A 14,699-nucleotide genomic window follows, 5' to 3' on the forward strand; every position below is an offset into this window, starting at 1 on the left:
CATTTTTAAAAGATAGAAAGCAATGTCTAAGTACTTTTGCCTTTGACCATTTAAAATAATAATAAACTAACAATATAAACTTTGATTTTAATCTTTCAAAATAGTTTATAATCTCACAAAATACCCCAACAAAATAAACATTTGGTTTTATTCTGATCAAAATCAACAATGGATTAGTTCATCCCTCAGTACTCATCTACTTGTCTGTGGCATTCAGCCCAAAGCCCATTCATTCCTACTGAAGACATTAATCTTTATAAATTGGTCATAAATAGGTTTTTATTTTTTATTTTTTTAAAAAAAGGGTAAATAAAACAGCTGGGCATTTGTTTGTGTTTAAAACGTGTTGTTTTATTCAGTTCACAATTTATAAAGTAATTATTTCATATCACACAAATTATTGGTACAATAACAGAAATGATAACATTACTAATAATTAGTAAACATCAATTATCATTTCATTGATTGTTAACAGTAAAATAACTATAAACTAAGTTCAATTAACTATGAATTTACCATTTATAAATGATGGTTATTATAGTGTTATATGTGTCTGTCCATCCCATCCATCAGCTCTGACCCTCTGAGCTCAGCAGCCCTGCTCTCCTCAGTACTTTGTCCACATTGGGAATCAGTTTTTCTTGGAAGTCCCACAGTCGTTTGTCCTCATTGAGCTGCTGCAGCGTTAACGACCCCCGCTTAGATGTGCGGACATGAATGATCCGACAAACGTCCATCGGCACGATGAACCTTTCTCCCAAAGTCTTGAGCACGTTATGCACTGAAGTCTGCTCCACCAACCTGTGATGCACAGAGACACAAATTAGTAAAGTGCAATTCATTGTCCCTACCTTTATTTTCCATGACAGTCTTTAAGGAAACTGTCCTTTCAACTGTGTTGTTGTCATGATTTCTCTGCCTGTAGTCTAGGGTTTCCTTTTGTTTCCTCTGTTTCCCTGTCCTTTTGTCTCTTGTGTGTTTTCCCCTGGTTTGTCTAATTTGTCAGTGTGTTGGGAGGTGTGGCCTTCCTCCTCCTCCTCCTCTGGGCGGGCTCTGCTGGAGCAGCTGAGAATAATCACCAATCATCACACACACCTGCTGTATATCTACCCCGGTCTTCCTGCCACTCATCGCCAGATCGTTACGTCACCCTCAGTGGTAGTAGACAGATTCAGGCTCTCTTAGATTGTACTTTTTTGACTTTGCTCATGCTCTTGTTTTTGGACTTACTTTGTTTTTTCGTGCTTTGCTCAGGTCTGCCTCACCTATCAGCTGCAGCTGTTTTCCTGGTTCCAACCTGCCTGCTCACTCATACCCTCTGCTCCTCCTCAACCTAGATCCCTGCCTTTGTGACTACCAGCCTGTTCACTGCCAGCGCCATTCCACCGCTTGGAGAATAAAATTAGATTTTTTTTACACCTTTAAAAGACTTGTGTGTGTCTGCATTTGAGTCCACGCTATTTGTTAAACCAGAACATAACAGTTGTCCAGTTCCAAAGGATAACTGCGACTGGGACTCTAATATGTTGTATGTCACTTTACAAAAAGACCTGTAGCCAAATGTTTTGTAATTCAACCAAAGCACAGAGTGTGGTTCCTGAATGAGTAACTTTTCAGTCTGATAAATCCAGCCTACCTTGGCCGAACTATCATCTTGTGCGGCATGTCTTCATGTCCGTCGGGGATCTCCCTGTAGATGTGCTCCAGAATATTAACGCCCGGCACCTTGTTCCACTGAGGCAGGTGAAACCTCCCACTTGGCTCAAAGCGTTTCTTAGGGAAGAAATGGTTCTGAATGAGGAACACTCCTGTCTACAGCATGGAAGATGGAGAGAGAATGTAAATATTATAAATATCAAATGTGATCCTAAAGTTTAGCTATTGATGGAACATTTGTCTTTCTCAAACGCACACTAAAAGTACCCTACATTTGGATGCTGCTGTTGGAGCATGTCCATCAGAGACATCAGGTTGTTGTGTTGGTATGGCATGATGATCTCGTCGATGTCGTTCAACAGGACGTAGCGTGAGCGGTCCATGGATCTGTAAATGCACTCATTAAGCGTGGCCAGCTGGCCAAAGTAGTGTACGTCCCCTCCATGCTCTGAGAAGAGCCAGCCACGAGATGGATTCAGATACTGGTCGATGGGCCAGGGGACCATCTCCACGAAGCCCTCCTGGCTGTAGCTCTGCAGCAGGCGCTCCAGGTCTGGGCCACAGCTGGTGTTATAGATCACCACCCTGTTCACACCCAGCAACCTGGAGCAAGGTGACACAAATGGTAGAATTCATTACATTTAGGAGCGTGAAGATATACCGGTATTGACGATAACCGTGATTAAAAAAAGTTAAATATTGGTATCATTTTAATAGTATACATGATAATAGTGTCACAAACTGGCTCAGGGAATGTGACAAAACTGTCACAAACTGGCTCAGGGAATGTGACAAAAAGGGAGTCTATGCAAGGTTGTATATATATAAAACCAAACAATTTATTAAACTAAGGTTAACATAAAATGATCAATGGAGTGTGTAGATCAGTAATGTCATCAAATGAATGTAGTGCATGGATATGGGCTGTTGAGTTGTTGAAGGAGCAGAAACAAACAAAGGTAATGTCAGGTGGATGTGGCTGCAGGAAGAGCGAGAGAGACAGTGAGCACATGGATCAGTTTTTATAGCCTGGAAGGCCCAGGTGAGCTCAATCAAGCTGACGACCCTCCCTCGTCAGCCAACTGCCTGCTGAGGTTGGCCAGGGCAGCCTCCAAGACGGGGGGAGGGGCATCACGCCACCTCTCTTAAGAACAAGGTTCCACCTTGACATCTGGTACACAAAATAACTTAAATACCAGACACCAAGTAAAGACCAAACATTATAAAATTAGAAATGTTTACATTTCCTTATAGCCCCATTATGCTAGGATCCCAAACATGGAAACCTACAAGTGCAAGTGCTTCTCAGGAAATATGACCCCAATCGGCCACACGGTGGCGCTGTAATTAACACCCAAACACGTAATTTTGGAAAGGCAACGCCCCTCACATCATAAGTACGATTGACTTGAAATTTGACACACATGTCCAGCTCCATGTGCTCCACAAAAAAGCCTGCCTGACCAATAAAGTCTGCCTACTAGATTTTCCGCCATTTTGCATTTTTTGAAAAACACATTTTTGACATCTCCTCCTAAACCTTAGGTCCGATTGGTACCAAATTGTCTGTGGATCATTATTGGATAAAGGTCATCTAAAGTTGCATAAAGCTTGTTGATATCTCATTGCCTTTTGAAGATAATGATCAACGAACTTTACAACAGGCGGGGCTTAGCAGGAAATTGGGCATAATTCATTGATCAATTGTAAATCTTGGTAGATATCTTCAGAACAAGATTGTAAATAGGCGTACTAAAGTATTTTCCACTTGACCCTTAGGAGGCGCCGCAAATACCAAAAACTTTTACCTCAACATCCGGTAGACAGAATTTGATAAAATTTTGTGCACATGCTCTGGGGGCAGGTATTAACCAAGATCTGAAGTATCATATTGATCGGTGCATGTGGGCGTGGCCTATTTAGCACTATATGCTAAATTATGCCTTTGCTCAATTTGCTATGAGCTGGAACAGCCTAGAGTCATGAAACTTGATACCATAACTGTATGTTATGGGTTGTAATGGTCCTTTAAAGGAATTTCAGAAGGTTAAAAGGACTGAGTGGGCTATAATCTGTCAGATATAATTCTCATTATTGATATTAAACTATTCTGAGAAAAAACCTTTCAGTCACAAGGTAGGAGCTGCAATCCTTTTTTGGCAGGTAAAAACTGTATTTTATGGGTTTTAATGGTCCTTTAAAGGAATTTCAGAAGGTAGAAAGGACTGATTGGGCAATAATCGGTTAGATGTAATCCTCATGAATGAAATCAAACCATTCTGAGAAACAAAAAAACCTTCCAGTCACAAGGTAGGAGCTGCAATCAGTTTTTGGCAGGTGAAAACTATGGTTTGTAATGGTCTTTTAAAGGAATTTCAGTAGGTAAAAAGGACTGAGTGGGATATAATCTGTCAGATATAATCCTCATGAATGAAATCAAACCATTCTGAGGTAGAAAAAAACTTTCAGTCAAACGATTGGAGCTGCAATCAGTTTTTGGCAGGTGAAAACTGTATTTTTATGGGTTGTAATGGTCCTTTAAAAGGAATATCAGCAGGTAAAAAAGACTGAGTGGGCTATAATCTGTCAGATATAATCCTCATGAATGAAATCAAATCATTCTGAGACAGAAAAAACATTTCAGTCACAAGGTAGGAGCTACAATCAGTTTTTGGCAGGTGAAAACTGTATTTTATGGGTTGTAATGGTCCTTAAAAGGAATTTCAGCAGGTAAAAAGGACTGAGTGGGCTATAATCTGTCAGATATAATCCTCATGAATGAAATGAAACCATTCTGAGACAGAAAAAACCTTTCAGTCCCACGATAGGAGCTGCAATCAGTTTTTGGCAGGTAAAAACTATGAGTTTTAATGGTCCTTTTAAAGGAATTTCAGAAGGTACAAAGGTCTGAGTGGGCTATAATCTGTCAGATATAACCCTTATGAATGAAATCAAACCATTCTGTGACAGAAAAAAATGTCAGTCACAAGGTAGGAGCTGCAATCACTTTTTGGCAGGTGAAAACTGTATTTTACAGATTTTAATGGTCCTTTCAAGGAATTTCAGCAGGTAGAAAGGAGTGATTGGGCAATAATCGGTTAGATGTAATCCTCATGAATGAAATCAAACCATTCTGAGAAACAAAAAAACCTTCCAGTCACAAGGTAGGAGCTGCAATCAGTTTTTGGCAGGTGAAAACTATGGTTTGTAATGGTCTTTTAAAGGAATTTCAGTAGGTAAAAAGGACTGAGTGGGATATAATCTGTCAGATATAATCCTCATGAATGAAATCAAACCATTCTGAGGTAGAAAAAAACTTTCAGTCAAACGATTGGAGCTGCAATCACTTTTTGGCAGGTGAAAACTGTATTTTACAGGTTTTAATGGTCCTTTAAAGGAATTTCAGCAGGTAAAAAGGACTGAGGGGACTACAATCTCTCAGATATCATCCTCATGAATTAAATCAGACCATTCTGAGACCTAAAAAACATTTCAGTCACAAGGTAGGAGCTGCAATCAGTTTTTGGCAGGTGAAAACTGTATTTTATGGGTTGTAATGGTCCTTTAAAAGGAATTTCACTAGGTAAAAAGGACTGTTTTTGAAAAATTTTTTTTTACATCTCCTCCTCAACCGTAGGTTTGATTTCTATGAAATTTTCTGTGGTAAATGTGTTTGCAAACTTAACAATTTGGGGCCAAATACTGCTCTCTTCCAACATACACCAAAACAAACTACAAAAAAGTAACAACAGTTAACCAGCCAGAACAAAAAAAACTTGTGAGATACTTCCAAAAATCTCAGTCACAATGCTAAATACCAGAGGCATTTAAATCTGTAGTCCTAAAATGTGCTTAACCTCAATTTAGCAACAACAAACCACAAGGGTCACAAACCAGATTGGTCAAACATAACAAAGCCTCCTTTGTCACATTAAGGCTAGATTTAACCTTACCAAAGGGGTTGGAATCCCGGACGAGCCCCCAAACTGTATTATAATATATAATATTAATTAATAATAATAATAATAATAATATATATAACTGTATAAACTTGTCAGAAACTGGCTCAGGGACTATGACAAAAAGGGAGTCCACACAAGGTTATATGGTAAATGGTAAATGGACTTGCATTTATATAGCGCTTTTCTAGTCTTCCGACCACTCAATGCGCTTAAATATACTATATACTGTATATAAAACCAAACAATTTATTAAACTAAGGTTATCATAAAATGAACAATAGAGTGTTTAGATCAGTAATGTCATTAAAGGAATGTAGTGCATGGATGTGTGGCATATGTGCTGTGGAGGTGTTGAAGGCGCAGAACCAAACAAAGGTAATGTCAGGTGGATGTGGCTGCAGGAAGAGAGAGAGACAGTGAGCACATGGATCAGCTTTTATAGCCTGGAAGGCCAAGGTGTGCTCAATCAAGCTGACGACCCTCCCTCGTCAGCCAACTGCCTGCTGAGGTTGGCCAGGGCAGCCTCCAAGACGGGGGGAGGGGCGTCACAATATCATGTAAATAATCCAGCACCTCTTAAATCACACTTTTGTGCAGTTATCGTTACAGACTCTCTCTCCACCTACCTACACTCGTATTTTGAGTGTAATAGAGTGCTTCATAGAGTGCAAGCACATTGGCAGCAAAGACATACATCATGACGACAGTAACAGAGACACCTGTATAATGTGATGCAATCCAGTGGCGCTTCAACAGTACCTTTGCAAAGGTTACAGGTTTTTTAAACAGTCTCAGACAAAAGGTGATTCAGCAAATTTTTGACATTGTGGTTTGTGGTGTTGTCGCTGTACTAACCTGTACATCTCCAGCGTCTGTGCAAACTGAAGCACATTGTTGTATTCTCCAAACAGGTTGGAGACGCAGACTGTGAAGTCAAACTGAAACTTTTTCTCCTCCTTCCCTTTGGTCTTCTGGTTTCTGATAGGAAGCCACATCTGGTTAAATACTTTTACTCTGCCTGGCTGAGTCAGGAGACTGACATGTGTAGCGTTGCAGTTTTGAGGAATCTGACACATGACATCCGTTGTGGCGAAGGGAAAACCGAAGTTGTCAGAGTGTTGTAAAATTGTTGTTGGAGGTGTTGTACTTGATAAGTCACCTGCACAGCAGAAAAGACAGTAAAGGGGTTGGATGGAGTCTCTCCTAAATATACCAATGATGCGTATATCAAAGCCCTTCACTCTCTGGTCCATGTAGGCTGACACCAGTAAGTGCTTGGTATTGTTGAGGGGGGTGATGGTCCGCTCAGAGATCCGAAAGGGGCAAGTTTTCGGAGCCTCACGTGGCTTTGGGACGGCGCTGTACGTCGTCCACGGTAATCTCACAGTGATAAAGAAGATGAAGATGATGGTAACCATGAAAAGGAGGAAGAACTTCCCTTTGAAGTCTTTTGCCTTGTCCATCCAGCCACGGATGACATTGATTCTCAACCTGAGGCAGAATTAGGAATCACACTTCAGATGACACATTTGAGGAACAAAGGAACCTCTTTAAGAAGAGGTGTGAATGTGAACAAGTTATATTTGAAACAATTGTATAATCCTGCATGAATTGATCTGAATACCAGAGCTAACAAAAGCCTTGTCATGTGCAAAATAGTCTTTGTTAACTCTATTTCTATTTTTAACAGCACGTGAGTGTGTGTGAGTGAACGTTACAGATCTCCATTTCAGCGTCAGTTTATGAAATGGACGGTTTTGACGTTAGTTTTAACATTCACGGTCTCTGCTGTTGTATCCATGTAACTTAGCCAAGCCAACCAACCTGATGACATCACAGGCTAGAGTACTGCAACGCGGCGGCGTTCTTCTCACAAAAAGATGAAACGGATCTTCTTTTTTCTCTTAAATTCTTACATTTGTCAAACCAGCTTAACTTGGTTGAACTTTTCATTTCCTCTTAAAAGGGCATCTCTCATAACAGCCAAAGGTCAGGTATGGTTTCATGTTATCACAAGGGTGTAGAAACTTGATTCACAACATTTTTAGTTAAATTTTAGACAGATTTGTGTGCCAGCTGAAACAAATGCTCTTTGTATGACTTGTACATCATTGTTCACTCAGGAACCTCAAACGTTTGCAAATAACGATGTAAAATACTGAATATAAAAAACAGCCTCCAGTCAATAAGTAAAAAAAAAAAATGAACTTGCAAGAACAACACTACTTTTCTTCACTTTCCTGTCTTCTCACTACCTACATCTACAGAACCTGTACCTTCACCTGTGGATAAAATCAATTCAAGAATGCCAGTAATCTCATTCAGTAAATGCTTTAAACTGGTAGTTTATAGGTATTAACAACTGTAAAATTCCACACACACAGCTGGAGTGGTGTCCCACCTGTCGTGGTCGGCAACTCAGAGAAAGAGGAACTGGACCCAAATGCAGACAGAAGAGGAGACAGCAGGATGATTTCACTAATTTATTAAAGAATATGACTTACATGCTGAAGGTCCACAGGTAGGCAGGTAATGGCAGTCAAGCAACAGGTAGCAGGAAGGAAAACAGGGAAATCCACAAGACTGGTGGCAGAGAGTAAACTAGTAATAATACGTTCTAGCGCTACGTTAAGAGGGATGACTTAATCCACCTACCCGCCCTCCCGAAAGGTGTGTGTCTTTTCACTCTTTTCAATAGGAGAGACCGGGGTTGGTTGGCACACTTTCCACTCTCTGCCGTATTTCTCTGACATCATGTTGTGCATTTGTGCCAACCAACCCTGTAATGGGATTGGTTGACACAAATGCACATAGATACAACAAATGAAGCTACCAATAGAAACAATTTGAACATTTAATTCAAACAAGAATGAGAAAAAATTAACATTTAACAAATCTGCCCATTTTTAAAAGATAGAAAGCAATGTCTAAGTACTTTTGCCTTTGACCATTCAAAATAATAATAAACTAACAATATAAACTTTGATTTTAATCTTTCAAAATAGTTTATAATCTCACAAAATACCCCAACAAAATATACATTTGGTTTTATTCTGATCAAAATCAGCAATGCATTAGTTCATCCCTCAGTACTCATCTACTTGTCTGTGGCATTCAGCCCAAAGCCCATTCATTCCTACTAAAGACATTAATCTTTATAAATTGGTCATAAATAGGTTTTCATTTTTAATTTTTTTTTAAAGGGTAAACAAAACAGCTGGGCATTTGTTTGTGTTTAAAATGTGAGGTTTCATTCAGTTTTACAACATGTTAGAATGTGTTGCTTATAAGTTTCATTTTCACTTTTACAGCATAGTAGGCGTAGTAGGCCCCTTTTGACCCACATCTATGGTGCTTAGCGACTGATGTTTAATGGCCTGATAACAGTCGAATCGGGTGATTAAAAATACATTTAAAAACACATTGACATTGTTTTTGACTACAAAAAGGGATGACTAAATGTAATTCCTTTAACAATATACAGTATATTTACTGTTGCAACATATAACAATATGTTACAAACCTATGCATTTTCTATGTAAAATCTGATTTGTAACTGAAACAGCTGTCAAATAAATGGAGTAAAAAGTACGAGCCTTTCTGAAACGTAGAGGAGTAAAGGTATAAAGTGGAACGTACTTGAGTCTATGTACTTTCTTATGTCTAAAAACATTATTTGGATGGCTTTTAGAAAGTTGCAACTGATGATTATAATACCTTGTTAAATGGTTAATAAATACTTTGTAAAGCGTCTATAAACATTATTTAGATAGCTAGTTAATACTCTGTCAATGGTTAATTATTGGTTTCTGGTCCGTCTATCTGTGTAATGTTTATAGATGTTTTACAAATGATTTCTTAAAGGTTTACAAATCATTTGGTAATCACTAACAAATATTTAATATAGTATATAAAATGTTATAATGTCTGCAACAATAAACTGTTAATTAACACTTTACTAAAGTAATCAGAATGCAATTGATATAGTCTCTGATCAGCTATTATACAATATACAATTTATAAACTAATTATTTCATATCACACAAACTAATGGTACAATAACAGAAATTATAACATAACTATTAATTAGTAAACATCATTAATTATTAATTCATTTTTTGTTAACAGTAAAATAACTATTAACTAAGTTCAATTAACTATGAATTTACCATTTATAAATCAAGGTTATTATAGTGTTATATGTGTCTGTCCATTCCATCCATCAGCTCTGACCCTCTGAGCTCAGCAGCCCCGCTCTCCTCAGTACTTTGTCCACATTGGGAATCAGTTTTTCTTGGAAGTCCCACAGTCGTTTGTCCTCATTGAGCTGCTGCAGCATTAACGGCCCCCGCTTAGATGTGCGGACATGAATGATCCGACAAACGTCCATCGGCACGATGAACCTTTCTCCCAAAGTCTTGAGCACATCATGCACTGAAGTCTGCTCCACCAACCTGTGATGCACAGAGACACAAATTAGTAAAGTGCAATTCATTGTCCCTACCTTTATTTTCCATGACAGTCTTTAAGGAAACTGTCTTTTCAACTGTGTTGTCCAGTTCCAAAGGATAACTGCGACTGGGACTCTAATATGTTGTATGTCACTTTACAAAAAGACCTGTAGCCAAATGTTTTGTAATTCAACCAAAGCACAGAGTGTGGTTCCTGAATGAGTAACTTTTCAGTCTGATAAATCCAGCCTACCTTGGCCGAACTATCATCTTGTGCGGCATGTATTCGTGTCTGTCGGGATCCTCCCTGTAGATGTGCTCCAGAATATTAACGCCCGGCACCTTGTTCCACTGAGGCAGGTGAAACCTCCCACTTGGCTCAAAATGTTTCTTAGGGAAGAAATGGGTCTGAATGAGGAACACTCCTGTCTACAGCATGGAAGATGGAGAGAGAATGTAAATATTATAAATGTCAAATGTGATCCTAAAGTTTGGCTATTGATGGAACATTTGTCTTTCTCAAACGCACACTAAAAGTACCCTACATTTGGATGCTGCTGTTGGAGCATGTCCATCAGAGACATCAGGTTGTTGTGTTGGTATGGCATGATGATCTCGTCGATGTCGTTCAACAGGACGTAGCGTGAGCGGTCCATGGATCTGTAAATGCACTCATTAAGCGTGGCCAGCTGGCCAAAGTAGTGTACGTCCCCTCCATGCTCTGAGAAGAGCCAGCCCCGAGATGGATTCAGATGCTGGTCGATGGGCCAGGGGACCATCTCCACGAAGCCCTCCTGGCTGTAGCTCTGCAGCAGGCGGTCCAGGTCTGGGCCACAGCTGGTGTTATAGATCACCACCCTGTTCACACCCAGCAACCTGGAGCAAGGTGACACAAAGGGTAACATTCATTATATTAATTACAGTTAAACAGTCTCAGAGAAACGGTGATTCAGCTCATTTTTGACATTGTTGTTCGTGGTGTTGTTGCTGTACTGACCTGTACATCTCCAGGGTCTGTGCAAACTGAAGCACATTGTTGTAGTCTCCAAACAGGTTGGAGACGCAGACTGTGAAGTTAAACTGAAACTTTTTCTCCTCCTTCCCTTTGGTCTTCTGGTTTCTGATAGGAAGCCAAGTCTGGTTAAATACATTTTCTCTGCCTGGCTGAGTCAAGAGACTGACATGTGTAGCGGTGCAGTTTTGAGGAATCTGACACATGACATCCGTAGTGACGAAGGGAAAACCAAAGTTGTCAGAGTGTTGTAAAATTGTTGTTGGAGGTGTTTTATTTGATAAGTCACCTGTACAGCAGAAAAGACAGTAAAGAGGTTGGATGGAGTCTCTCCTAAATATACCAATGATGCGTATATCAAAGCCCTTCACTCTCTGGTCCATGTAGGCTGACACCAGTAAGTGCTTGGTATTGTTGAGGGGGGTGATGGTCCGCTCAGAGATTCGAAAGGGGCAAGTTCTTGAATCCCTACGTGGCTTCGGGACGGCGCTATACGTCATCCTGGATATTCTGATAAAGAGGATGAAGATAAAGGTAACAATGACAAGGAGGAAGAACTTCCCTTTGAAGTCTTTTGCCTTGTCCATCCAGCCACGGATGACATAGATTCCCAACCTGAAGCAGAATTAGGAATCACACTTCAGATGACACATTTGAGGAACAAAGGAACCTCTTTAAGAAGAGTTGTGAATGTGAACAAGTTATATTTGAAACAATTGTATAATCCTGCATGAATTGATCTGTATACCAGAGTTAACAAAAGCCTTGTCATGTGCAAAATAGTCTTTGTTAACTCTATTTCTATTTTTAACAGCACGTGAGTGTGTGTGAGTGAACGTTACTGATCTCCATTTCAGCGTCAGTTTATGAAATGGACGGTTTTGTCGTTAGTTTTAACATTCACGGTCTCTACTGTTGTATCCATGTAACTTAGCCAAGCCAACCAACCTGATGACATCACAGGCTAGAGTACTGCAACGCGGCGGCGTTCTTCTCACAAAAAGATGAAACGGATCTTCTTTTTTCTCTTAAATTCTTACATTTTTCAAACCAGCTTAACTTGGTTGAACTTTTCATTACCTCTTAAATTTGGCAAAATGTCCTGAAACAAAGAACTCCTTGATCTTCACTTATTCACTGACTTATTAGTTTATATTTATATAAGAGGACAGGAAATTAGAAACAAAGTATGATGCAGTCCAATAGGGCTTATTACAGGACTCTTGCATAGTGGTAATTTGTTTTGAGTCTTGAAATAACAACTAGGAGACATAAACTTAAACCCCTGTTCTAACACATGACTAACAACTGACACTTGTTGACTGAGCGCCAATAAAATCATACTATGTAATTAAACCGTTCATTTTATAAAACTGCTTTTCCTTGCCAGTAAGACTTGAAATGAAACGTTCAACCAAGTTAAGCTGGTTTACTAAATGGATTTCCACTGCAATGAGCTATTATATAACAAACGACAGATGTAAGCATTTAAGAGAAAAAAGAAGATCATTTTTTTGTGACAACAGCGCCACCATGTTGCAGTACTCCAACCTGTGACACCACCAGGTTGGTTAGCTCGGCTACGTTATACAGATACAACGGTAGAGACCGTGAAAGATGGAGAGCTTTTGGCGTATGTTTTCTTAGCGACCCTGTCTTTGAACGGTGTGAATGAGACAGCAGAGGAGGAGAGACAGGTTATCAGAGAGAGGAGAGGACTGGAGATGGAGAGACAGCCAGCTGCAGCTGGAGTGAGTGCCTGTCGGTGGGCTCTTTCAGTGCCACTAGCCAGCGCTAGAGTACTGCAACGCGGCGGCGTTCTTCTCACAAAAAGATGAAACGGATCTTCTTTTTTCTCTTAAATGCTTACATTTTTCAAACCAGCTTAACTTGGTTGAACTTTTCATTTCCTCTTAAAGGGCTCTTGTTATCGCAAGGGTGTAGAAACTTGTTTCACAACATTCTTAGTTAGATTTTAGACAGATTTGTGTAGACAATATTAAATACTGAATATAAAATACAGCCTCCAGTCAATAAGTAAAACAAAAAATGAACTTGCAAGAACAACACTACTTTTCTTCACTTTCCTGTCTTCTCACTACCTACATCTACAGAACCTGTACCTTCACCTGTGGATAAAATCAATTAAGAAATGCCAGTAATCTCATTCAGTAAATGCTTTAAACTGGTAGTGTATCGGTATTAACAACTGTAAAATTCCACACACACAGCTGGAGTGTTGTCCCACCTGTCGTGGTCGGCAACTCAGAGAAAGAGGAACTGGACCCAAATGCAGACAGAAGAGGAGACAGCAGGATGATTTTACTAATTTATTAAAGAATATGACTTACATGCTGAAGGTCCACAGATAGGCAGGTAATGGCAGTCAATCAACAGGTAGCAGGAAGGAAAACAGGGAAATCCACAAGACTGATGGCAGAGAGTAAACTAGAAATACTACGTACTGTCACTACGTTAAGAGGGACGACTAAATCCATACCTGACCGCCCGAAAGGTGTGTGTCTTTTCACTCTTTGCAGTAGGGGAGACCGGGATTGGTTGGCACAGTTTCCACTCTCTGCCGTATTTCTCTGACATCATGTTGTGCATTTGTGCCAACCAACCCTGTAATGGGATTGGTTGGCACAAATGCAAATAGGTGCAATAAAATGAAGCTACCAATAGAAACAGAGAGTAAACTAGAAATACTAAATACTGGCACTACGTTAAGAGGGATGACTAAATCCACCTACCTATTTCTCTGACATCATGTTGTGCATTTGTGCCAACCAACCCTGTGAAGGGATTGGATCTCATATTTCCCCAAAGACCTTTTTTCTTCCTTTTAATAATAAAAAAACTATTAAAAATACATTTAAAAACCACAATGACTGTTTGTTTTAGATGAAAAAAAGAGGTGATTAAGAGTGATTTCAGTCTGACTTTAAGGAAGTGGTCAAAGAGCAGGCTGACATGTATTTTTTTAACTTTGGCCAGGAGAATGTAAAGACTGTAAAACCAGATCTATGAAAGATAAGATAAAATTAAGATAAAATACAGATTTGGTATCATTTTTATTCCGTCATATGGATTGTCTATGTTGTTTTTTTCCTTATGTTGTTAATCTGTACGCACGACATCTATTACACGTTTGTCCTTCCTAGAAGAGGGATCCCTCCTCTGTTGCTCTTCCTGAGGTTTCGTCCATTTGTTCCCTCTTAAAAGGGTTTTTTGGGGAGAGTTATTCCTTATACGATGTACTGTAAAGGACAGACGTATCCTGTACAGATTGTAAAGCCCCCTGAGGTAAATTTGTGATACATTTTAGAGAAGTCACTAAACTGTGACTTGCTTATCTTTTGGAATTGTTTATAGAGAGATTATGAACACGTTGGTGTGACGTGGTGAGGGAAAGCTTCCTCGTTCAGTAAAACGCTGCTCATGGCACTGTCAAAGCTTTATGAGTGATGATTTTTCTTATGGTATTATGTACATTATGACCACTTTCAATGTCATTTCAAAATTGTATTTCCATTTTTACAACTCTGCAAGTATAATATAAAGCCAGTTTATGTTGAGGTTAATATTGGTAGTTGTAGTGGCAGTGATAGCATTAGT

General features: G+C 39.4%; 2 protein-coding genes across 2 annotated transcripts; both read right to left on the minus strand.

The window, feature by feature from the left end:
* Positions 1-329: 329 nt before the first annotated feature.
* LOC119474557 lies at positions 330-7,286 on the minus strand. The gene is made up of 4 exons (XM_037746630.1): positions 6,474-7,286; positions 1,929-2,259; positions 1,637-1,812; positions 330-801 (listed from the first exon to the last, which is right to left on the minus strand). Exons 1-4 carry the CDS (start codon positions 7,079-7,081, stop codon positions 570-572), a joined length of 1,347 nt encoding a protein of 448 aa, XP_037602558.1. The 5' UTR covers positions 7,082-7,286; the 3' UTR covers positions 330-569.
* Positions 7,287-8,932: 1,646 nt separating this feature from the next.
* On the minus strand, positions 8,933-11,362 carry LOC119474558 (glycosyltransferase family 92 protein F13G3.3-like; the record flags this gene model as incomplete). The annotated part of the gene is made up of 4 exons (XM_037746631.1): positions 8,933-10,072; positions 10,323-10,498; positions 10,615-10,945; positions 11,067-11,362. Coding segments are annotated over 4 exons (1,035 nt in total), but the record flags the coding sequence as incomplete, so codon positions are not given.
* Between the last annotated feature and the right edge of the window lie 3,337 nt (positions 11,363-14,699).

The sequence above is a fragment of the Sebastes umbrosus genome, chromosome 16, assembly GCF_015220745.1.
Source record: "Sebastes umbrosus isolate fSebUmb1 chromosome 16, fSebUmb1.pri, whole genome shotgun sequence".
In the NCBI taxonomy this organism is placed as follows: domain Eukaryota; kingdom Metazoa; phylum Chordata; class Actinopteri; order Perciformes; family Sebastidae; genus Sebastes; species Sebastes umbrosus.

Bases quoted from the DNA above. Each gene is read 5' to 3' on its own strand.
- LOC119474557 (XM_037746630.1), bottom strand. From the start codon at position 7,081: ATGGACAAGGCAAAAGACTTCAAAGGGAAGTTCTTCCTCCTTTTCATG. The intron at 2,260-6,473 runs GTTAGTACAGCG...ACCTTGCTCCAG, and splicing joins CAGACGCTGGAGATGTACAG to GTTGCTGGGTGTGAACAGGG. The intron at 1,813-1,928 runs GTAGGGTACTTT...TCCATGCTGTAG, and splicing joins TCCAACAGCAGCATCCAAAT to ACAGGAGTGTTCCTCATTCA.